The following is a 25,408-nucleotide window of genomic DNA, read 5'->3' as shown; positions in this document are numbered from 1 at the left end:
AGTAACGTGGCGCTGACGTCACGCCTAGTGGGCGGGGCCATCGTGTCGCGACTTCCGGTTGCCGGGTCCGCTCGGGAAAGATGTCGGAGGCGGGCAGGCAGGAGGTGCAGGCCGTCTTCAAGCGCCTTCGCGCCGCCGCCACCAACAAGGTGACGCCTCCTCCCTCGCTCGCTCGCTCCCTCGCGCTCTGCCCCGTCACCTCCCGGGGTGTCCGTCGTGGGACCCCCCCCCTGCCCGCAACGCGCGAGTTGAGACGCCGTGGGGGTGGGGGGAGCTGCCTCGGATAGTCAGGCCGCAGGGTACACGTAAGCGAAAAGTCGGAGAGAGACGACTCGGAAAGTGACCCCGGCTCCGTCCCCACCTCGTCCCCACCTCGTCCCCACCTCGTCCCCACCTCGTCCCCACCTCGTCCCCACCTCGTCCCCACCTCGTCTCCGTCCCCACCTCGTCTCTGTAGTCTTGGTGCGGGTTGTTATTGTGGGGAATAAACGGACGGCTCTATGGAAATTATAGCAGCAGTTGCCTTTCGGAAAGCCTGGTCCCCGCCATGTGAATGTGGAATCGCCGCCGAATTTCCACCGCTGGCTCCTTAGGTGGAGATATTCTGCTGCCACGGCGTGACGGTATCGGTGCGCTGGCTGCTGATGTCTTAGATGTTTATATTGTTCTGTCAATTTGTCATCTACCGCTTTCTCTGTTACACACCGTTTGCATAACAGTTGCATTATAATTTAAAGCTGTTGGGAAAATCGATAGGGTAGATGAAAAAATACGTCCTTTCAAAAATTAATATAATCCTGCTTACTCGCTGATGATGTACAAGTACTTCATAGTTTCAATGAGAGGTGTTTTAGAACGCAGTGAGTTCGTTTTAAGTCCCGAAACAGATTCCATCAAATTCCTGTTTGTCATCGGATTTTAGTTTTTTTAAACGTTAACAATGTGTCATCGCTCCACACCGCTACAGTGACCATTAAAGAGAACCCCTAAGTTATGAGGTTTATAAAACATCTAAAACACGCATCTTTCATTGCAGTGAGGCTAATTTATTCTCCTTTGTATTGGCCGTCAACGCAGTGAGTGTCACTCCTGTTAGTGCGACGTTCTTGACGGCGGGGGACTTGGTGGAAGATCTCGAGTTAGACATCATCCCACTTGCTCCTTCCCACCGCCCATCATTTCAACACGCAGGATGGCTTTTCACGACCAGTGTTAAAACCATAATGGAGGTTTTTGGGTTCAATCGCGTAAATATGAATGTGTCGTTAAACCCGCCACCACCCGACACAGCCACAGATTGCTCCACACCTCTGGCTGTCCGCCTGATGATGCTGGTTGTAATTACTGGCGAAACGTCGTTACTCGGATTGTAAGTGTTGTGGGTTTACTCACCAACTCACCGGCGTGCTGGACTAGTAACAAATTGGCACGTTTTGTCTGCGTGACAAACCTTACTCATTGGCTGTCAGATGGTGGCGGGTTTAACTAGACATTTATATTTACGCGATCTAACCCACAAACCTCTATGAAGTTGTCAGTTGGTCGTCGTATGCGGAGTCTGCTCCCCGCCAAGATAACGTGGAGTTTTCACCACTACCCTGGGTCATATCGAGTTATTTTTTTTATCGTCATTTCTAAAATAAATTAGAATGCATTCAGTGTGAACTTGTGAAACTCCAGAGTTTGGTGCCTGAATACATTTTTTTATGTGGTTCATGTTATGGCCTATTTAATCTGTTTTGTGAAATTCGTCAAAACAATCGGGATAAATAAAATAACAAGCACTATGATGTCATTGGAATGCTGAATTTTATATCTATTTTTTTTCCCTCAATGCACATTGCAATACATCACGCAGAAATGTCTACTGTTCAAGTCCCCCTTTCCATCTACACCCTCCTCTTCCTCTCCACCGGAATCACCTGGCGTGTCATCTGCAATGGACCCTTATCCTCCTCCTCCTCCGATGAACGGGATGCTTTGCTTGAAAAGTTTTCAATGTTAATTTCGAGTCCGATTGCCTTTTCTACCTCGTTTGATTGTTGATTCGTTGTCGAACTTCTTTCGCACCGTACGTCGCCAAATCCGTGCGAATCGGAAGGTGTGTTCTTTGTACGATAGCGATGTCGGTATTTGTTCACTGTATGTTTAATGCGCTGCGACACGTTTGAGTTTATTGTGCGATTGCCATTTATTTGTGATATTTTGTTCTTGGCTCGTGCGCTAGGCTGGTAGTTGAACTCTTTTTATATTCGCCATCACTTATTGGCCCAGGGTCACCCTAGAAAACAGTGTCTTGCAGCTTCAGTTCATTCTACAGAGTACGTGGCAGTCTGTGAACCAGTACTCTGCTTCTCCCTCCCGATGCTCAACTTCTAGAGACGGTGAACCCCATATAGCGAGCATATATATGCAGACAAATACTCTTAATCGTGTGACGTTGATTCTAAATGGTGGATGGAAAAACCGGAGGACCCGGAGAAAAATCCGCACGACCACGAGGAGAGCCATGCACACTCCAATAGTACGGGCGTCGGGGTCGGGATGGAACCCACGACGTCCTGCATGCCAGGCGAGAGAGTGAACATCTCGCCGCCTCTGTGGCACCCTGTAGACTTGGTCCCGGCCACGGTAATGTCGAACTTCCAGTTGGTGTGCAAGACTCCCAGCAGAGCAGTGACCAGAATCTGAGTTCTCAATAATAATATTGATGATGATGATGATGGTCGTTATCCACGGTGAGGCCGACTGAGTCCTGCATTGGTGAACAATTTCTTCAGACGGGGAGGGGGGAGGGGGTTGGCTTTGCCTTGTGCGGGAGGGAACCTGGGTCCCTGAATGCCATTGGTTACTGATTTGGCTCTTGCACCTTGTCTTCAAGGGTCAGTGTACACTCCTAAGTGGGTTATTATTACATAAATTAGTTTAGGGAAAACTTAAGTAGATTTGCGTTGCCGATTAAAATTATGATTAAATAGAGAACAGCATGTTTTGTTTTCGCATTAGGATGCTGTCTTTAAACATACCATCAGCCTGCCTTGCCTAAAAAAATGTTAATCTGTATTGACATTTTTGAGGAAAGCACATCAAGCTCAACTAACTCATGAAGAAGTGGCAGAACAAAGGGAATCTGCTGAATGAGTAGTTGCGCACACGCTTAACAAATCATGAAGAGGAAATTGAATGGGCCCTTGCTGGTTCTGGGAGAAAACAAAGATCCCCGTATAGCCTCAAGAGACTGTTGGGGCAAGTGCGGTTTGCGAGGAGCACCTATGAAGGCCGGCATGGCACACGAGGGGGCAGGTGGCCAGCACCACACCCGGCCGCCTTTGTCTCCCCAGTGGCGATGTTTACACACCGCACCAGGTCCTCATTTGGGGCCGAGTCGACCTAGGGGAGGCCCAGGACCGGTTCAGACAATCGTAACCGGTGGTGGCCGTGAGCGGGAATCGAACTTGGGTCGCCGGGTTCGTAGCGCTAACCGCTGCGCCACCGCTCCCCAGAAGGAGGTTTTCTAACTGCGGATGAAACAGGAGGTCGCGGAAAGATGATGGGCACCGGCGTCACGGCGTGCCGGCATCTTTGGCAGGACATATTTTCCTCGTCATTGGGCTCTTGAAGAATCCATCGTGAGCCCGCCATGCGTGTGCCCGCAGGTGTGCTTTGACTGTGGCGCTAAGAATCCAAGCTGGGCGAGCATCACGTACGGCGTCTTCTTGTGCATCGACTGCTCGGGCACCCACCGCTCGCTGGGCGTGCACCTCACCTTCATCCGGTACCGCACCTCGCCATCACACCATACTGTACCACACCTCACCATCACACCGCACTGTACCTCACCATCACACCTCACCATTACACCTCACCATTACACCTCACCATCACACCTCACCATCACACCGTACCGCACCATCACACCTCACCATCACACCTCACCATCACACCTCACCATCACACTGTACCGCACCATCACACCTCACCATCACACCTCACCATCACACCTCACCATCACACCTCACCATCACACCTCACCATCACACCTCACCATCACACCTCACCATCACACCGTACCGCACCTCACCATCACACCGCACTGCATCTGCTTGTGTGAGTTGCACTGACGTGTGACGTCCCCTCTCTCGGGCAGGTCCACGGAGCTCGATTCAAACTGGACCTGGTTCCAGCTGCGATGCATGCAAGTGGGCGGCAATGCGAACGCGGTGAGGGCTCGCGAGCTCGTACACATCCGGACACAACGTGCCCGCCTCCGTCAGAGGCTTGGGCGTGGTCCGCATCATACCAAAGACAAATGTCCCCCATATAACCTTTAACGGACTGTTGGGGCAAGTGCGGTTTAGGAATAGCACCGATGAAGGCCGGCAGTGGTGCACGAGGGGGTGGGTGGCCAGGGTTTGTAGCGCCCAAACCGCTGCACTACCACCCCCCTTCGTACAAAGACAACCAAGACCCCCAGTAAAGCCTAAACAGACTGTAGGAGCAAGTGCTTTTAGCGAGGAGCACCTATGAAGGCCGGCACGGCACACACGGGGGTTTGTCATCATACACGCGCACAAGCACACGCACACATGGAGTCTGTGATAGTAATCATAATCATTTCAACTGGTACCGCGTCGCAGAGTATTCACTCTGGGCTAGAGAGAAACCACAGACATGCAGCCACATGGTGAACCAGTGAGTGCAAACATTACCCAAGTTTTTCGAAATGTTAAGGTGCTATCGGCCAAGGAAACCGGAGTGCCCGGAGACAACCCACGCGTGCGAGGGGGAAATACTCATGCCCATACATACCAAACATAGTCCACATTTTTCTGTCCCGCTTTCCCCTGGCGAGCCCAGGGTATGATTGGCTCCTCCTCGATGCCCACGGGAAGGGAGTTTCACAACATCTGTGCGGAGATCCGCCAACCGTCGCCGCCTCCCCAGTGCCGGTTTATAGGCCACTTGCTTAGACCGCCACCGCCTGGCTGACACTTGGGCTGTAGTACTCAAAAACACACACGTGGGTGCAAACACAAAAGACAAAGATCCCCCCGTGTAGCCTTTAACAGACTTTAGGGGCGGAAGCTGTTAGCGAGTAGCACCTGTGAAGGCCGGCACGGCACACGGGGGGGGGGGGGGGGTGGGTGGCCACGTCCGGCAGCCTTTGTTTCCCCAGCGCTGATGTTTTTTGGTTTGGCCATTTTTGTTTGTTGTAGTACGGAGTAAGACTGATGGCCTTAATCTAAGTTGTTTTGTGGTTGTTGTTGTTGTTTGACTTTGCATCCCACTGGGAATTTTGCACACAGCGTTGGTGTATGGTGATTTTTCTGCAATATTTTGCTGTCTTTACTTGGATTTTCTGTTTGCACTTAGTCACATAGTCACTTTAAGATGTTGTCTTGTTCATGTTTTTGTTTTTTGTTTGTTGCGGTTGCACCCAATTCAAGAGCCGAATGGCTCACAGGGCTATACCTAATTAATGAACTTGAACTACTCGTTTAAGGCGGAGTTGACCTACGGGAAGGCTGAGACCGGTTTAGATAATCGTCACTCTTTTTGGTCTTGAGCAGGAATTGAACTCTGCTCGCCGGGTTCGTAGCTCAGCGCGCTAACCACAACACCACCGCTCCCCACAAGCACGCACATGCGGCGCGTACGTAAACTCGGGCTTGAGTGCTCGACCATCCACGCTTGTCCAAACCTTGAGAGCAGGTTCCGAACGTGGAGTTGCTTAATTGTTGCGTTGCTGACTGTACTTTAATCACTGAACCATTTATTCACCGAGGATAGAGGGTATAGTCAGCCGTGCCACAAACATTTTACTGACCTGCTGAGATAGCGAGAAGATAGAACGTAAGAACATGGGAAAGATTACAAAGGAGAAGGGGGGGCCCCATTCGGTCAATCTAGCTCGTTGGGTTGTTGGTCGCAGATCGATGCCAGAATCTCGTCGAGGCGTTTCGTGAAGAGTTCCAGCGAATTTGCTTCCACAACACGCCGGTCTGAGCAGTCGAAATGTTACATTTTAATGCAGATTAATTCCGTGTAACGGCCGATTCGAATTTTGCCTTGAGTGTATCAGCTGTCGTAACGTCGCTGCTTGCTTCATGGCATTGTCACGCGTCGCCGGCTCCGTCGCTGGCCGCGCTGACTGCACGCGTGGCTGTGCGCGCTTGGGGCCGTGCGATGACGTTTGTGCGCCGCGCGCCGCTCACGCAGGGCACGTTCTTCTGCCACCACGGCTGCACCACGACGGACACCAACGCCAAGTACAACAGCCGCGCCGCCTCGCTCTACCGCGAGAAGATCAAGGGGCTGGCGAACAACGCCCTGCGCACGCACGGCACGGACGTAAGACGCGCAGCACCGGCTTGAGACTTTGCCGGACAGGACGGTGAATGTCTGTGGTTTCTCACCTTAACAGAAAAGCAGAATGAGTGTGGATTGTTTATCAATATTGTTATGAACACTTTCCCATTCCGAACGGAATTTTTTGATTCCATAATGCAGGTTTTTTTGGGTTAGATCGCGTAAATGTATAAATGTGTCGTTAAACCCGCCACCACCCGACACGGCCAACTAGTAAGGTTTAGTGTCACGTAAACAGAACGTGCCAATTCGTCACCAGTACAGCACTAACCCGGGGTGTTGGAGAGCCAAGCCACAACATTTACAATCTGAGTAGGATGTTTCGCCAGTAATTACAACCAGCTTCATCAGGCGACAGCCACATTTCTGATTACATTCCATTCCAAGGCCATGCGGGAGGGAGTGTGGCACAGTTTGGCGCCGGATATTGTAGGGTGGCGGTCGTGTTGCTACGGTTCTCCGCGGTGAGTAACGATGTCTTTAGAACAGCGGCGCTACTACGCCTCTCTAAACAAAACATTTATGCCGAGCCGCTTGCACGTTCCGAGATTGAGGGGTGATTGTGACTCCCGCCCTGCGACTAGCGGAATGGTGAAGGGTTAATAGTCATCGCAGCGTATCTGTACGCAGACGAACGCTGGGCTGTGCTCATTTCCACCACTGGCCCCCCTGAGGAGCCAGTGGTGGAAATTTCACTTTGTTTTAACAAAGGCCGGCACCTTCCACAGGATAGGCGCTGTTGACTTCCCACAAAGTGGTACTCGCTTTATTGACCCTGGAGGGATGGTTGAGCTATGTATGTGCGTATGTTGAACTTCTTTCGCACCGTACGTAGCCAACCGTGCTCATCGGAGGTGCAGCTGATTCAACCTTGGACCAGAATTTGACCTTGCAGCCTTACAGTTTGCGACGATTCACACCAAAAGCTTTCTCGCGATGGGGAAAATCGCGACGGGCAGGGTTATGAGCGTATGCGCATATACAGTACACGTATGCATATACAGTACACGTATGCATATACAGTACACTTAGGTCTGCATACACTTTTGTGCATTATATGTGCGTGTAGTTATGGCCCACCTGGCTGCCCGGGTTATTATATTATTTAGCACGAGCTGGGACCCATATCTTGTCTCGGTGAGCAGTTGTTCCCCCACACCGCCTATTCTCTCGATTGAAAACTAATTTATTTGGAATTACTTTTCGTTTTTTTCGTTTTGAGTCCGTCCCCCACACCTCCGGTTAAAACGGTTGGCTTCGTAAGGTGCAGAAGAAGTTCAACGAACATACCAATGGCAACAACAGCCATTGGCCACGTGGAGTGTCGAAGGCTCGCTGACAAGGTCACGGGACAGACCCAGCAGGTGCCGTGGGTCGACTGACTGAAATGACGAGCAGATGCATGAGATGTGCCCCCTACTGTATATACATACAAAGACAAAGATCCCCCATGTAGCCTGAACAGACTGTTGGGGCAAGGACTGTAAGCGAGCACCTATGATGGCTGGCATGGCACACGAGGGGGTGGGCAGCCCAGTACCACGCCCGGCCGCCTTTTTCTCCCCAGTAGCGATGTTTTAACACACCTCACTAGGTACTAATTTGAGGCTGAGTCGACCTAGGGGAAGCCCAAGACCGGTTCAGATAATCATCATCACCGGTGTTGGCTGTGAGCAGGAATCGAACCTGGGCCGCCGGGTTCGTAGCGCCGCGCGCTACCCGCTACACCGCCTTGTGTGTGTGTGTATATATGTATATATATATACATATGTATATATATATACATATGTATATATATATACACACACACCAACACCACCCTCTTCTCTCCCCCGGCTCGTCTCTCCACAGCTATGGCTGGATGGCACGAGCACCGCGGCGGCCATTACCTCCCCCCAGAAGAAGGAGGCGGACTTTTTTGCGGAGCACACAGAGGTGGGTGGGTGCGATCGACTCGTGCGGTCCGTGTCGGGGTCGAGCACGTCGCACCGGAGTCTCGGTGACCCGGCTCAATCCCCGTTCATTCACATCGCTTGCGGCACTGGGCTTCCCTCTGCCGCGTTTTACCCTCGGCATGTAGTGCGGCAGTTTGCCGAGCACCAGAAATGGGTGTTTGTAGTCTGCGTAAAATCGCCACGGAGACTAAAAATGCTCCTTGGCAGTTCCCGGACATCAAGTCGGTGCACAATGAGAGCAATGGGCGAGGAGTCGGTACACTGTTGGAGAAAAATCGTGATGAATGAATTAGTTCAGATATTTTGAACTTGAATAATTTACATTCCTAGTTGAAGCCACGTCTGTATTCACATTTCACCAGAGCGCTCTGCGGTCAGTTCAACGACCTGTGGATTTTTCTCTATTTTATATAATTTCCTGTTTATAATGTCATTGACAGGTGTCTGGCTTGCATGGGGCGGGGGCAAGGGCTGGGGGGAGGTGGTCAGAACCTTGAGGATTGAGGAGTCACTAACTTAGAACCATGGTTCAAATCCACGATCTGGGCCTGGTCACCGATTGCACACACGCGCACACACACAAAAAGTCAATTTTGGCTTTGCAGGTAATTTTACAAACATTCCGGGTCTGATGATTGAAAGAAAAACCACGTGGCATTTTGGTTGGGCTGCCTGGCAACAAACAAGCAGCAGGGCACGTTGGCCGCTGCAGATATTCTCCCGTTGTTACTTGGTCACTTGGGGGATCTCGCAAGTCGGTCTGTGATCCCCTTTGCTGAGCTGCTCCCTCACGTTAGCCACTGCCCTGCAAGTAGTTCTGTGACCAAAGCTACAAAGAATATAAAAATGATGCCGTTAGCTGGTACACACCTCGGTATTGCTCATTGCAGATGATATGTTAAGGGTGAACTGTTCTTGCCAGTACGATGGCTAACGCGTTCTGCTGCGGCTGCTGTGCGCCTGCGTGTGCAGCACACGTGGGAGAGTGAACCAGCCCCGAGCGTGCCCGCCCTCATCTCAAACCCAGCCGGAGCTGCTCTCTCCCCCGACAAGGACGACAGTGAGTTGGGAGACCGCGCGCCGATCATCGATCGGTGGCCGGGCGCTCGGAGGACTCGTGATGCCAGAGCAATGGGTTGGCGCGATTCCGGTTCCTGCAGTCGAATCTGGGCACTCATCTGTGTGATGCTATCACACAGATTGATAGTATCAGGTGACAGTATTACAGGTGACAGTATCACAGGTGAATCTGTGCACTCACCTGTGTGATGCTATCACACAGATTGATAGTATCAGGTGACAGTATTACAGGTGACAGTATCACAGGTGAATCTGTGCACTCACCTGTGTGGTGCTATCACACAGATTGATAGTATCAGGTGACAGTATTACAGGTGACAGTATCACAGGTGAATCTGTGCACTCACCTGTGTGGTGCTATCACACAGATTGATAGTATCAGGTGACCGAATCAGGTGACAGTGTCACAGGTGACAGCATCACAGGTGAATCTGGGCCATCACCTGTGTGATGCTATCGTATCCGCAAGTGTGTTCTGTTTCATAGTCTTAGCCTTGGCACCAAACACCGCGCAGAATAACACTAGATACACAGAGCGTTCCTGTAGGAATACGTTTTCAGTCTAGAATTAAAAGTGCATAGCTCCAGCGGCTACCTAATTTCGGAAGGAAAAGCATTTCAGGGTGGCCATTATGTGTGTATGCTGAACTTCTTTAGCACTGTACGTAGCCAACCGCGCTAATGGGAGGCAGGGGGGTGGGACAAGAAAAACTAAACACAACAACGAGCAGTTTAAAAGAAGTAGAGTTTGTCAGTCTGGATGAGTTTACCACCGCATGATGCATCGCTCGGTTTGGTTTAGCCTGGGAGCTGACGTCTAAATTGTTGATATTGCACCACGTGGCCTTTAAACACTTTATTTCTTCATGAAATGTGAATAAGCGAGATCTGTCTCGTAGGTTATAAGGTTAACTTGCTGAGCACATATCTGCTCACGTACTTTTGTGCTCCACAATACCGATTTTTTTTTGGGTTAGATCGCGTAAAAATATAAATGTGCCGTGAAAACCCGCCACCACCCGACACAGCCAACTAGTAAGGTTTGGTGTCACGTAAACAGACCGTGCCAATTCGTTACTAGTACAGCACATCGGTGTGTTGGAGAGCCAAGCCACAACATTTGCATGTTATGTGCTGTACTAGTAACCAATTGGCACGTTCTGTTTACTTGACAGACCTTACTAGTTGGCTGTGTCGGGTGGTGGCGGGTTTAACGGCACATTTATATATTTACGCGATCTAACACAAAAAACCCGCATTATGGATGATATTGGCCACGAAAGCCGACGTGTTGAACTGACTACTTTTGTGCCCTCGCATTGTAAGGAAATGCCGTACCGCGTCGTGACGACGGCGCCGAAGGGGATCGGGCGACATGACTCGGACGGGCCCCATAAAGCTTCGGTGTATAACGCTCGCTGCGAAAAGCGGTAATGATAGAAGAGTTTTAACCGCTGAAGCTTTGCGTTTTTGTCAGGTGAGCCAGAGAGGGGCCCGAGCGTGGATCACCTGGGCACGTCCCCTAAAGCTGCGACCATCGGTAATGCGCGGGACACGTGCTCGCACACCCAGACACGCGCCGCGGCACGGGGTGGTGGAGTGCGCGGGTGGCGCCGCCAGTCCTGCGCCACACGCCAAACGCATCCGGTTCAGGCTGGCCGACCGCGCACTCCAATTCCCGCTGCAGGGAACCAGTTGGCGCGGCTGTGAATGAAGAGAATCTGCCTGGCAAAGGGCGCGGATAGTATTTGACCTGCTGAATGCTGGGAAACTTTTCTGCTGCCACCCATTTATTTGTTTGCCCAAGAAAATGCATGGCGAACAATCTTACTTTTCACAGGATCCCCGACAAGTTACGTTTCCACCCAATTTTTATTTTCTCCGTTTTTAGTTTTTATCGGCAGGAACGTACGATGCTCAGAGAAGTCCCGTCCAGGTGCGATGTGAGCCCTGCTCAGCGGTTTTGCTCATCTTCATGCAGGACAACAACAGAAGTGACATTTTTTCAAATCGTGGCCAAATTGATTTCAATATATCGATCAACGTGGCGTAGAAATACATTTCACTGCCAGTGCGCAGTGAGCAAGCATCACGGGCCTCACACCAATTTCTATCGGTATCTTTGCGGTTTGAAAGTCTCCGCTTACTTTGCGAGAGTACGACAATTGTCCATCGCTGTCCGGGCCTACGTTTAGAACATTCCTTTGCGAGTTCCGTCGTAAAGTACAGACGGTTTGGCCACACACGGGGGTATGCCTCATGACGAGAGATATTTGAATTTCAACGTGTTTTTTTTTGCTTGGCTACCTCTAGGGACGTGACGTAACCGTTTGTGTCTCTCACCTGTAGCTGATTGTGAACGATTAGGTGGCAGCGCCGCTTCGCCAAGGAAAGGTGACCGGCCTTCCCAAAGCAAATGCCCACCATTTTAATTGGCTCTGTGATTCACACAAAATGTGGCTGTAAATGTTTAATTTTTTCGTTTGCCTTTCCTGTCTTAACCGTTTTATGATTTGTTCTTGCAAGATGTGCATGCCGTGCATGAGTGGATGCTGGGTGAAAAAAAAATATTAACTCGTTTTTACCAGCGAGATGCCATGCATAGCTCAATTGGTTGAGCGCCTCCGTCCCCGAAAATCCCCAGCACAGAACTGAACATCAATCAAATGAGATGTTCTCTATGCCAGGATTTCCGAAACTCCAATCCTTGTAACGCACCACCATGCCGCCACCTCTTTCCGCGTTTACCAATTTTGTCCTCCCCATTCAAATACAAGTTAACTCGTCCCACACGCTGCACGCGCCGGATGATTGTTAAATAAGGCCCCCACGTGACGCGCTTAGTAATTAACGCTGCCCTCTTCACGCGGATCACGAGCGCACACACACCCACGCGGAGATCTCGGTCTTAATTTGAGTCGGCTCTCTATTAACGCAGGCAGAGTTAATTTCTCAGCGCGTCACGTGGCACGTATCACTGTTGAACTTTTTTCACACCATACGTAGCCAACCGTGCTAATTGGAGGTGCAGGGGAAGGGCAAAAACTAAACGCAACAAGCAGTTCTTAAAGAAATTAGCTTTCAATGCAGATTTAAGACTGCATGTGATTGTTTAACAATGACTGTTTAACAATCATTGGGCACGAGCAGCGTGGGACAAGTACATTTTTACGTGAGTGGGGTGTAAATTGATGAACGCGTAAAGGCGGAGTGTGGGGTCGCGAGCACTGGAGTTTTGCAGACCAAACAAGGCATTTGTTGCCTCTTCTACAATGCCGTACGTGGAATTTGGGACCAATCGGCAAAGAGTGTCTTGAACTCGCAGTGTCCTGCACAGGATTCGAGCTCTGCGTGACTTTCTGTGCCCCCGATCGTCTTCACAGGATTATAGAGCAATGCAATGAGAGATTCTCTAGCCAGGATCGGGGGGTGAAGAAGCAAATTGAACAACACCTTTGGGATTCCCTGGTAGCGGCACAGCAGCCCTGTGTGTGGCGCAACAGATTGGCGCTTCGTGACTATCAAACGGTAAAACTTTAAAATAAATGACCAGCGAGGAAAACGTATGTACGCAAGTGCAGTCACGTGACCTTCGCTCTGCTTGGCGACGCAACCGTTCTCCGTGACTCCTGCTTAGCAGAGCCTCCAAAGAGCTGCCCGCGTGCGGATGGGGAGGTGGCAGCCGGGTGTGGCGATGTGTAGAGCCAGAGGCTCCACTTGTCACTGTCCACAGCGAACACAAACTGGCGGCAGTGGGTGCATCAAAGTGCCTGCATTGTCAGCTCAGATCGAACGTTGCCAACGAGTGTTAATTGGGACGCCACGGTGGCGAGATGTTATCGGCCTCGCCTGGTATGCAGGAGGTCGTGGCTTTGATCCTGACCCTGACGCCTGCTGCTGTAGATTTGGAGTGTGCGTGTTGTTCTCCCTGTGGTGGTGTGGATTTTTCTCCGGGCCCTCCGGTTTTTCCCTCCACATTTAGAAACGTGCGCTTTTGAGTATTTGGTTGCTGTAAATTTCCACGCGATAAGCCACTTTGTTGGGCTATCATTTGTGGCCAGGTCCTTTCTGAAATAGAGCGAAATAGCTCAGTGGACCATCCCTGCTACAATCTAAATTAGTTTAGTTAAATTGCTAAAATAATCCATTTTTAAAGGGTGCGGTCGCTCCGTATGTCCCAAGGGGGGGATCCCAATACAGAATTCGTCTCCTGTCTCTCGGTGTGTGCGTGTGTGCGTGTGCCATTATCCCATAAGCCAATTAGTGTGCGTGCTCTCACAGGAGTGAACTTTTTTTCTTTCCACGTTTTTCCTGGCCCTGTTTCGGGTGCTGTGTTGATGATATTAACAGGCTTGCGCACGTGAACAACGCGTGTGCCCCATTAACCCTCTTCACTCGCAGGCAGCCAGTGAAGTGGTGCACGGTGTGTTAGCACGAGTTAAAAAGTGCATGGTTACATTTGGTTCATTCTACTAGGGGCGTACCCAAAGGGAATCCTATTCACCGTAACTACGCGGACCACTTGGCATTAGTTTTTCTCAGCCACCCATTGGTTCATTTACTGGATGTCTGTGAGTAAAAGAGCTTCGAAGCTCATCGGATTCCTCCAGCGGGCTAAATAAAGATTCTGATGCGGACCTCCCACCGCTTTTACCCCCACCGTATTTTCATTCATCTATAACCACAGATATTTTAAATCTATTCAGCAGCATTTTCCATAGAGCTTTTTGGATAGCAGTGTAAGGATTCACCTCCCCATTGTTATTTGATTGATTGTTAAGACTTAAACATTGTGGTCACTATTCCATGTGAAATATATAGATAAATATATGAATTGAAAACATCGATTCTTGTGCTCGTGATTTGCGTGGTGTATATTGAGGCGAGGAATCATTAATGGTCATCGAATATATCTATCCGTTACGCCGCTTGAGAAAGAAATGTGTTTACGCAGCCTCGCTGAGTTTCGAACCCTCTTAGGGTAAGGTCCCGCTCAGGATACCCAGTGTGTTCATTGAGTGTTTATCTTAGAAACGGCTGTGCGCGGTAACAGCACCGTCATCACTTTGGGTATGCCCCTTTATGTTGGAAGTGAATTAAAATGTTTTGTGCTTGTGGTCTTCTCATATTTGTTGTTGTTGTTGTTTTAGAAGTGAAGTCATCGATCGTGTGCAAAAAGAAGCCAGCTTCGGCTAAAAAGGGGGTGAGTGTTGTTATGCGTGTATGTGTGCGTGCGTACGTGTGCATGCATACGTGTGCATGCGTATGTGTGCGTGCGTACGTGTGCGTGCGTATGTGTGTGTGTGCGCTAGTGTAGCGGTTAGCGCGCCACGCTACGAACCCACCCACCCGAGTTTGATTCCTGCTCACGGCCAACACCAGTGACTGTTATCTAAACCGGTCCTGGGCGTCCCCTACATTGACTCAACCTGAAATGAGTACCTGGTGTGGTGTGTAAACATCGCCACTGGGGAGACAAAGGCGGCCGGGTGTGGTGCTGGTCACCCACCCCCTCGTGTGTTGTGCCGGCCTTAATAGGTGCTCGCTAGCAGCACTTGCCCCAACAGCCTGTTAAAGGCTATACGGGAGATCTTTGTCTTTGTGCGTCACCGTGCATTAATGGGTCCCACCATAATTCCACCGCCGGTAAAGTTAACGGCTTTATCAGCCAGCGGGCGGAATCGAGGGCAACGGAAGGTGCGGTGAAACCACAAGGCTGTGCCGGCTCTCCCACGAAGCGGCCCCACACACTTTCAGCTCGGCACGACGATGACGCTGCTGCCATCACTCGACCGCACGGCATGTGAAAAAGTCTGATGAATGCCGTCGATACGTGTGTCGCTTGCGCTCTTTCGATTTGTGGCCCGTGTCCCACGCGTGTTGCCAGTGGTCAATTGATAAACGGCCTCTAATTAGCCAGTCAATGGAGCTTAAAATGAGAGACAGATGTTGCGGCAATGGATATTGTGCTTCCACCACCACCGCTAAAAACCAAGCTCACCCCTAATGTCCACGTTAAAAAGAGATCTCTTGTGTGTTTTTTAACAGGTACACGCGTACTCTACGTGCATGCCTGATTGTGCATGTGTGTGGGTGCGTGTGTGTGTATGTATCGGGCGTGGTGTTGCTGGCCACGCACCCCCTCGTGCGCCGTGCCGGCCTTCATCGGTGCTGCTCGCTAACAGCACTTTGCCCCAGCTGTCCGTGAAGGCTATATGGGGGATCTTTGTCTTTGCGTGCGCCACAGATGGGAGGGGTGCGTAAGACGGGCGGCCTCGGCGCCCAGAAAGTGAGCGGCCAGATGTTCAACGAGCGCGAACGCCAAGCGCAGGCAACGGACCGTCAGTGCGAGCAGCAGCACCAGCAGCAGCAGCACCACCAGCCGGAGGACGACTCGATGTGAGTGCGGAGGGGCGGGCAGCTTGGCTACAGGGGCGCTGATGATCGCAACTCATGCAGACGCAGATGTGCCGCCCCTGGTAACTGATTAAATTAACGAGCGGAGAGTACATTACGCCTGCCTCCCCCATAGCTTCCCCTTGACATATTTTCGTTTACACATCCCATCAACCACACTGCTGTCTGGAAGTGAGCCATGTCAGAGGCGGGATGGTGAAACTGCCCGATGCCACAGGCAAGGACGCCCGCCTTGTCTGTTGGACGTGGGTCCGAGTTTCCCATAATGCATGGCTCAACGGAGAGCGCAATTGCTGATCAACACAAATGCACAGACGAACACGCACACACACACATACAACGGATGCACACGTGAAAGCGTATAAATGTATGGATAGCTAGTCAATGCAAAGTGGTGAGTAAATTAGTCGACCTTGTTTGAATATTGTTGATTAATTGTTACTTGCTGATTTACGGTTGATCGTAATGAATGTCACGTGGCAGGATGTCAGGGTGGCCACCGTCTTTTTATTATTTTTACTCAGTTGATCAGCTTTTCATTGACCAACTGTCCCAGCCCAAATGCTAAGCTACACGTGATAGTCTATGTGTGTGCACGTGTGGCCTCTTGTATACGAGTGCGTGCCTGCGTGTGTGTGTGCAACAAAGAGCGTGGGGGCAACGGTTAGCGCTACGCTTCGCTACTTACCCGACGACCCGAGTTCGATTCCCGCTCACGGCCAACACCAGTGACGATTATATGAATCGGTCCTGGGCGTCCGCTAGGTCGGCTCGGCCTCAAACGAGTACCTGATGCTGCGTGTAAAAACATCGCCACTGGGGAGACAAAGGCGGCCGTGCGTGGTGCCGGCCACCCACCCCCTCGTGTGCCGTGCCGGCCTTCATAGGTGCCACTCGCTAGCAGCACTTGCCCCAGCAGTCTGTTAAGACTATAGCGGGGTGTCTTTGTATTTTGTGCGTGCACCAGTAATGATATGTATGTGTGTGTGCGCGTGTAAGCAGGGTGACGTCCATGCGCCTCGCCTACCAGGAGCTGGAGCTGCAGCGCAAGAAGGAGGAGGTGAAGCTGCAATCAGCCGACGGCAAGAAGCGGGCGCAGGCGGAGCGACTGGGCATGGGGCTCGGCGCGCGCGCGTACGTACACACACACACATACGCACACACGCGTACGTAAACACGCACACACGTACACACACACACACAAGCACGTACACACGCACACACGCACACACGCACACACGTACACACACACACACAAGCACGTACACACGCGTACGTACACACGCACACACGCACACACGTACACACGCACGTACACACGCACGTACGCACACACACACGTACACACACGCACACACGCACGTACACACGCACACACGCACGTACACACGCACACACATGTACACGCACGTACACACACACACGTACAACAACAACCGCCATTCGCCACTAATTGGCGGTGACGTCACCACGACGCTTGTGCCAGGCCATGTGCACCCTGAGGCCACGTGAAGTGTCGAACGCCCGCTGGCACACACACACGTACACACGCATCCACGCACTTCCGATCAGCACGGTTGGCTACGTACGGTGCGAAAGAAGTTCAACATACATATGTAAAGACAGCGGTGCCAACAGGAAAGAGAGAGTTGGAGAAGGGAAGGCAGGACCTAGGGTGGGGTGAGGTTCACGCCGAGAATAAGAGAGAGGGAGGAACGAGGTTCGAGGCTGTTTGGCAGAGATTCGGGTCGTCGCTGGTTGCCGTCTCGTCGTCGTCGTCGCTGCTATATCGTGACGCCGGGGTCCGAAGCCGCCTTCAAGGCTAAATAAGTCTTGAGCCGTTACACACACATGCATACACGCACAGACGTACGTCCACGAACCGCGTGGCGCGTGCTCACCGCGTCGCGTTGTCTCGGCGCAGCGGGATTTCTCACTCGGTGGTGGAGGAGATGAAGACGATCGAGCAGGAGGCGCCCGCCGTCTCCAAGGCCAAGGGGAAGTTTGACCCCTTCGACGACGCCGGCTTCACCTCGGGGCCCCCCAAGTGAGGCTCGCCTCGTACGCGCACGCGGGCGTCACATCTCCACACACACGCACACACGCGGGCGACCGCATCTCCGTACGTATGTGAACCTGTCTGCCATGTGGCGCGTTCTCACTGCGTCTAGACCTTGGAGACACAACGTCTTTATTGCCATTCACAATCGATTTTCGGGGTCAAATCGTGATCGCGTAAGTAAAATGTGTGTAGTGCACCCTCTCCACACACCTGACAGCCCATGCATGATGTCCCCGCGATGAACAAACGTGGCCACGTTTGACTACTGCTTCGGCAGCACCACCCGTGCCTCGCTGTTGTAGAGCAATTCACAGCATGGAGAATGACGTTAGCGCCGCTAGCTACGGTCAGCACCATCGGGCAGTTGTGCCGGATTATCTCAGTGCGGTTGCACCGCAGCGAATGTCTGTACACGGGAATCCGCCCACACCTGCGCCCGCCCCTGCGCCCGCCCTGTATTCCGCTCGTGCGCTCGCAGGTACAGGGACAACCCGTTTGCGTTGAGCGACAGTCTGGGTGGGGCGAGCGGCGGAGGCGGCGGAGCCCGGGGCTGGGGCACGGATGACTCCGGCGGGGACGGGGGCTGGTCCTTCCTGGACCGCGAGGAGGTCACCGAGGTCAACCTGAGCAGCCAGAGCGGCCGCTCGATGCGCCAGACGTCCTCGGACCGGTGAGCGCGCTGGCCACGGGGGCGGCCCCGGCACCCGCCGGACCTCGCGTTCTAAACCGCCCGCTGGCGGAGGCTGCGTTTGTTTGAGCCCCGCCGCTCAGCTGCGCCGGCTCACGCTCAGCGGCATCGTGAACGCCGCCTCCGCGACAAAGCCACCTCGGACAGAGATGTTAACTGCCTCACCTGGTATGCGGGAAGTCGTGGGTTGGGTTCCAACCCTGACGCCTGCTGTATATTTCGAGTTTGCCTGTCTTTCTGTCTGTGATCGCGTGGATTTCTTTCCGGGTTCTCCGGTTTTTTCCTCCACATTTAGAATCAACGTGTCAGAGTAGTGCATTTGGCTGCTATAAATTTCCGCATGATAAGCCATTTCGTTGAGCAATCATTTGTGACAGACAGGTCACTTCTGAAAAATAAGTGAATGCCTCGGTGGGCTTTGTTTGGTAGGATGGGGATGGTTTAGTTTCATTCGTATGTCTTTGGATGATTTGTTTACCTTTCTTGTACTTTGCACGGATATCGTGTCTTTGTATTGTTTGTGGTTGCAACGTTCTTACGGTCACTTCTGGAAAAGAGATAAATCGCTCAGTGGGCCTTACCGGGTAAAATAAAGAAAAGGTTTTATTCTCAGACTTCCTCTCCGCACGGCTTCTGAACCTTGACCCCTCCAGCCCGACCAGCCGGCGCAAGGCGGACACTTCGGAGGCGGCCGGCCCCGCGCCAACGTCGGACGAGGCGCAGAGGAAGTTCGCCAACGCGCGCGCCATCTCGTCCGACATGTTCTTCGGCCGCGACGAGAGGGCGGAGGTCAGGCAATGGGGGGGTGGGGGGAGGGGGGGCCACTCGGGAGTTTATTAAACACTCATTTTGTGCTTGGAAAGCCGTACCCTTGTTTGCGGGCTCGTTCATTGTACTCCTGCATCTGCTTGGGGCACGTGATGAGCTTGTGACGCGCACCTCTGCTCCTATACACGCGCATGTGAACAAGTGCAAATGTGCGTTCCCTTAAGACACAGGTGCACATTTGAGTAAAATGTTCGCTTCTATACGTGCACTCGGAGATTACGTATATTTACACACGCTCACTCTTCTGTATGTAAATACAACAACAACACCCCCCATTCGCCACCATGGAAAGGAGTGGGCAGTGGCATGCACACAGGTTCATGGTCTGTCTCGGTTCATCCCTGTTTTGGGTCTCACGCAAACAAGGGTGCGGCTCTCTGTCAGAGAAATCGACCACAATGAAAGTCTTTAATGTATTTATGTTTAACTTCTTTCGAACCGTACGGACAGTAGCTAACCATGCTAATCGGAGGTGCTGGGGAAGGACAACAAACTAAACACAAAATAAATGAGTTTTCAATCTATATTTAAACTTGCAGAGCTCCAGTGACTTCCTAATATCAGAAGGGAGAGCGTTCCAGACGGCCGCAGAAGCGTATCTCTGTTCGATGGCTTTAGCCAAAAGCCGCCACTGCGAGGATGGCCGGAGTTTGCGTGATGGTTTATGCTCCTTGACGAGATCAGCAAGGTATTGAGCGAGTGAGAGAGAGAGAGAGTGTAATAGTGCATGAGTGTGAGAGTGTAATAGTGCATGAGTGTGAGAGAGAGAGAGAGTGTAATAGTGCATGAGTGTGAGAGTGAGTGAGTTTGCGAGCGTGAGAGAGTGAGTGAACGGGGAAGGCCCTTCCAAGGAGCGTCGGTTTTGTCCGCGTGTCCGTGTGTGCTCCGCTCAATTAAAGTTTGACCCAGATCTCTCTGTGTGCGCTCTATAACCCCTGACTCTGGCAGGATGACACACGTGTCCGTCTGGAGAGCATGCAGGGCAGCTCGGCCATCAGCTCGGCTGACCTCTTTGGCGACAAGAAGCACGACTCCAACGGTAAAGGCCGAAGACGCGACGTCGCCTCAACGTCGTCGACGAGCAAACTGAACCTCTTTCCCAAACGATGTCAGAATCAGAATCTTTATTTAGACTGAAGGAGGAATCCGATGAGCTACGAAGCTCTTATTATTATCACGGATGTCCGGTTTGCTGCCCCGTCCAGGCCGCGCAGTGGCATCGTCGCACAACCCCGTAGGGACCCTTTGTTTTCAGTCGGGGAAAAGGCTCAAAAGTAACGCGTAAGTGTAACGATGCGTCCAGGAGGTGTGCGTTGTAAGCACCTGAAAATCTCTTGGCCTCGTGCAGACCGCTGGCTCCACAAAGTGCCGCACACGCGACCGTCTTGTCATTTTGGACCACCAACTCGCCCGACCAAAATGGGCAGCGCTGAAACAGAGATGCAGCTTCTTGCTTCTTTCGGTAAAGTCACGTAGAAGGGAAGTAATAAAATAATAAAATAAAACATAATAAAACAATTCTCACGACGTTTCGGCCACAACGCAAGCAGCCGTCTTCAGGTGAAAACCAGGTCTGTCGAGGCTGTAGACCGGTGTCACCCTTATTGGTACTCGTCAGTGCCGTCGTCGGCGTTCGCTGCTGCCGTGTGCCTCCGGGAGCCTCGTACACGGAGAGGGATTCCCTGTATTGCTCCTGGGGAGCCGTTAACTTGCTCAGAATAAGCGCTGCGCATGTGGCCAGAAGTGTGCGTGTTGTCCTGCCACACGGTACTTCATGGTTTGAAGTCCACATTCCAGTCGTGATTATTAAGCCGGCGATTTTGAGTATAGGTGTGCAGTGCACATCCAAAGTAGCAGTATTGGCAGCTTAGATATTTCATAATTCTGAGCAGACTAATTGTGATTTTGCTTATTTCACAATAATCTTTTCCCCCGTGTTCATGCGATTGCCCCTACGATGTGTGCGGCGGTCTTAACACCCCCCCCTCCGCTCGCATTTCCATCGAACGGCTTCACCTCCCTCCGCCTCCCCGCCATCCATGTGTTGTGTGGCCAGGCTGAGTCGCTGCTTGCCGAGTGCACTAGCCCCCCCCCACCCCCTCCTCCCCCCGCCCCCTCCTCCTCCTCCCGCTGCCCCCTCCTCCTCCCGCTGCCCCAGCAGTCTTTGCGTGAGATTTGTTGTCGTCCTTGTCGTCGTGCAGCGTCGATGGGCAGCGCGCTCCCTGTGGCTCCGGACATGGCGCAGTTCCGCCAGGGCGTCCGCACCGTCGCCGGCAAGCTGAGCGTGCTGGCCAATGGGGTCATGACCTCTATACAGGTGCGGCACGAACGCGCTCGCGCAGCAACTCGGGATGACGCGGACGTCGAGTTTTGAGCACGCGTGCCCACGGCGCTCCGTGAGTGCGACTCGTCGCCGAGCAGCCGTGAGCACTTGCCGCTATCGCCGGAGCAAAGATCGACGCCGTTTTGGCTCGGGTAGTTTTGGGCAAGTGCTGGCCCCGGTGAACATCGCGTGCCGTTTGCGATCGCCGACATGGTGGGAAAGCAATGGGGCAGCTCATAGACCGCTTTTGAATGTGTTGGTATGGCATCGACAAGGCTCGATTATTGCAACTCGCTCCTCTACGGGGACGTCCGGTGTGGCCACGTACATTGGTGATGTTGAATAAACAGAAGTATTCGCCCGTTGTGTTTTCTCCCACCGCAGGATCGCTACGGCTCCTAATAAATGGGCGCAAGTTGCAAACGGAAGAGAAAATTTCTGGACGCAGAAGGTCGTCTTAAGTCCACGGAACAGACGCTCTACCACACCCCGCCACTACTAAACTACGTCGCATTATACCACTGCACTGCCAAAGCACACGCCTCTACGCCTCTACGCTACACCGCCCCCGGGAGTCGTCGTGCTGTCCGGCTAGATATTAAATTGGGCCTGCTGCACCTCCTTTAGTCAGCCCGCTCTCGACTAACGCGTTAGCCTCGTTAATCGGGAACACGTATGGACACGTTAAGAATACCAGTCACTCGCAGTGAAATTCACATGCTGATTTCGTTTTCAAGACGCGCTCTGCGCATATTGTTAAACCGTTAACGTCACTTCGACTTTCAAGATCACTTTGACCAGGTGAGAATCCAAGAGACCAGGGGTAAGTCCCATCGGCAAGAGTGACCCCGGGGTCGTCCCAGTGACGACTTTATCCACGACCTGTCAAGACTGCGGAGATGTTCACTTTTGCTATTTTCTCGGTCCTTCACAGCAACACCTCGGCACATGACGGAGGAAGTCGCGACTTTAAATCATGCGATCACCGTCGGCCCTCTGTGCTTAAGAGGGGGGGGGGACATTCACAGCTGTCAAGAAAACTAAACTTCAGCATTTGCACCGTTTTCTTTTGGAGGGAGTTGGAGACTTTACATGTTAACTTTACACGAAATAAAGTAAATAAAAAGATTGATAATTCCGAGCATTTTTGCCACCCTCCCCGATAACACATTTTTTTTGTTTGTTTCAGAATGTCCGTTCTTAATTTGGTTTACATCGCAACTATGTTAGTTGAGTTTAATAATCGAGCTCCGTGGAATAGGAACTTTTATTTTCTTGTACCTTCCAGATGCTGCGTTCGGCATTGTTCAGCGGGGGGGAGTCTCATCCCCTGTCGGTTGTGTGTTGAAGGCCGCTTTCGTGATAATGGAACACAAATGTAATTATGACGTGCGCCGTTTTAGCGCGGCTCGAAGGTGGCGGTGTAGAACGTTGCATAAATACTCTTACTCTAATATATTGGCCCCGATTACTATTGGTCAAAAAATTTTAGTTTTTGCATGATATTGTGTTGAGAGAGAAAAGAAACAGCAAAAAGAAGATTTTTTCTGCCGAAAATATTTTTGTCAAGTTGTGGGGGGGGGGGGGGGGTCTTATCGGGCATTTTAAATATTGTATCAGATGAGGCGCCGGCAATGGCGTAGCAAGTTTAAGACGTTGAAATCAAGGCCGCAATTTTTTGTTTGTGTCAACTTCACTCAACCTGACTCAAAGGTGTCGTGCCAACGAGACTTCACCATCTCGCCTCATTGAGGCCTCCGCCTTGATTCGCATGATCTCGGCGGTCGCTCAATGCGCTTTACTGCAAGACTCGAGCGCGATGAAAGGATTGCCGTGTCGGTCGAGAGTAGATTTTACGCTGACAGTTTTTTTTAATCAAGTCGCTCTGATTCACTGCTTGATGCAGGCTAGATTTGAGCAATAGATTCACCAATTAATCAATCTACTTGTGAATAAAGTGCTTATTTTCAGGACCATAGGATGGAGTTCATCATCTCTACTGTTGGTCCAGAGCTGGCCATGCATGGGAAACCCAATTTGAAGTGGTATTCCGGTCACTTAACACAACAGCCACATCTAATTCCACGCCTAGCAACATCAGTGTTCGCTTTGGCACCTCTGGACGCACGATGATTCGTGCGAGACGTTCCAAATTGAAAGTGTAACCTGCATCCTTGGTAGTGCATTTCTAACCATCCGAACTCGCTCCACCTCGGACATTCACTTGTTCTTCGATGGCCTGTGTGTGAGAAATCTAAAGTCGCTGGAGGATAAGTTGAGTTGTAACCGAAGCCTTTGCCTGTGCATCTGGTGGCACGCAACAACGACTTCTAAACGGAGCATTAAGCCGCCCGGTTTCTCAAGTTCTGCTTAATTTCGAATGATTGTTTTTTGTTGTTGTTTGCATTTTCATTTGACGACATTTAAAAGGAACATTGTCAACTTAAATTACAACAGTGTGCTGCGATATGGAAACGCACGTTACCTGCAGTTTTTTTTCTCCCAACCGCAAGCTTACAGAGGTGGGGGAAGGTGGGGGTGCAGTGGCTCCACGGGTCAATTGGGGGAATAGTATCGCCTGTTTGGTGTTGGCGTCGCTTAGAACTTGGACTTGTAATGGAATAAGAAATAAATTAATAAAATAGAGAATGAAAAGGCTCCAATCTTTCAATGGTCTTGCGCTACGTTACCGAGTGTAGTTGTTTTGACTCAAGAGGTATTATCACTGGTCACTGCTCTGTTGCTGGTCTTGCACACTTGCTGAAAGTTCTACATTATGGTGGCAGGCAACAGATCTATCGGGCGCAGCGGTGGCGAGATGTTAACTCTCTCGCCGGGTGTGCAGGAGGCTGTAGGTTCGATCCTGATCCTGACGCCGGTATATTTGGAGTTTGCACGTGAATTGTTCTCCGGGACCTCTGGTTTTTCCCTCCACATTGATATAATCAACGTGTGTTTAAGAGTATTTGGCCGCTAAAAATGTCCACATGCTGATTAAGTAGCTACATCGTTGAGCCATCATTTATGGTCAGGTCTCTTCTTAAAAAGCTCTACATAGCTCCTGGTAAAATACAAATACTGCAGTAGTGAAATAGGTCAACTGCCTGCTATCCCATCGATTGGTGCAGGCCTAATTGTGGTGGTCCTCTTTAAACTGGGACGAGAGGGGGGGGGGGGGAGTGATGGGGCTGAGCTGACCCCCGTCGGGATTTGAACTCGGGTTTCCGCAATTGCGATCATCAGAGTTACGTCCGGGCCAGATAGATCGAGAATTACGTCGAAAATCATTGTTGGCAATTAATATTATTGATGATTGTGAACTTCATCCAAAATTAAGTAAGTCACATGCTCATTACGCTCTGGTCCTTTCGGTAAAGTCACGTGATAGAAAAAATAATAAAATAAAACACGACGTTTCGATCTCAACACAGGTGAGAAAATGATCTGCTGTTGTGGCTTTATATAGGCACGGGAGGGGGGGAGAAATAATTTCATGGTCATTGATTACTTCCAGATGAATGTTAACCCTAGACATTGGCTTCCTCAATATAAACCAATACTCTTGGGTCTGTCGGTGAAGTCATTTTATTACAAAAAATAACAAAAACTACGACGTCTCGATCACAACACAAGCGATCGTCATCAGGAGGAAAGAAAATGACGATCGCTTGTATTGTGATCGAAAC

The 25,408-nt window shown here is 51.3% G+C and overlaps 1 protein-coding gene across 4 annotated transcripts; it reads left to right on the top strand.

Moving 5' to 3' along the window:
• Nucleotides 1–24,380, top strand: ARFGAP2 (ARF GTPase activating protein 2). 4 transcript variants are annotated; one of them, XM_078607111.1, is made up of 17 exons: nucleotides 1–149; nucleotides 3,657–3,775; nucleotides 4,148–4,220; nucleotides 6,220–6,351; nucleotides 8,221–8,304; nucleotides 9,297–9,384; nucleotides 10,882–10,944; nucleotides 11,754–11,798; nucleotides 14,555–14,607; nucleotides 15,652–15,803; nucleotides 16,824–16,955; nucleotides 17,746–17,868; nucleotides 18,362–18,553; nucleotides 19,225–19,360; nucleotides 20,348–20,438; nucleotides 21,601–21,716; nucleotides 22,107–24,380. In XM_078607111.1, exons 1-17 carry the CDS (start codon nucleotides 81–83, stop codon nucleotides 22,122–22,124), a joined length of 1,686 nt encoding a protein of 561 aa, XP_078463237.1. In that variant the 5' UTR covers nucleotides 1–80; the 3' UTR covers nucleotides 22,125–24,380. The 4 variants fall into 4 exon arrangements, with proteins under 4 accessions (XP_078463237.1, XP_078463236.1, XP_078463238.1 ...); XM_078607110.1 differs by having other exon boundaries at nucleotides 16,821–16,955; XM_078607112.1 differs by lacking the exon at nucleotides 11,754–11,798 and having other exon boundaries at nucleotides 16,821–16,955.
• The last annotated feature ends 1,028 nt before the right edge of the window (nucleotides 24,381–25,408 follow it).

This window comes from Lampetra planeri, chromosome 27 (genome assembly GCF_965212315.1).
Source record: "Lampetra planeri chromosome 27, kcLamPlan1.2.h2, whole genome shotgun sequence".
In the NCBI taxonomy this organism is placed as follows: domain Eukaryota; kingdom Metazoa; phylum Chordata; class Hyperoartia; order Petromyzontiformes; family Petromyzontidae; genus Lampetra; species Lampetra planeri.
The sequence above is the reverse complement of the archived record's forward strand: the minus strand, read 5'-3'. Positions and strand labels throughout refer to the sequence as shown.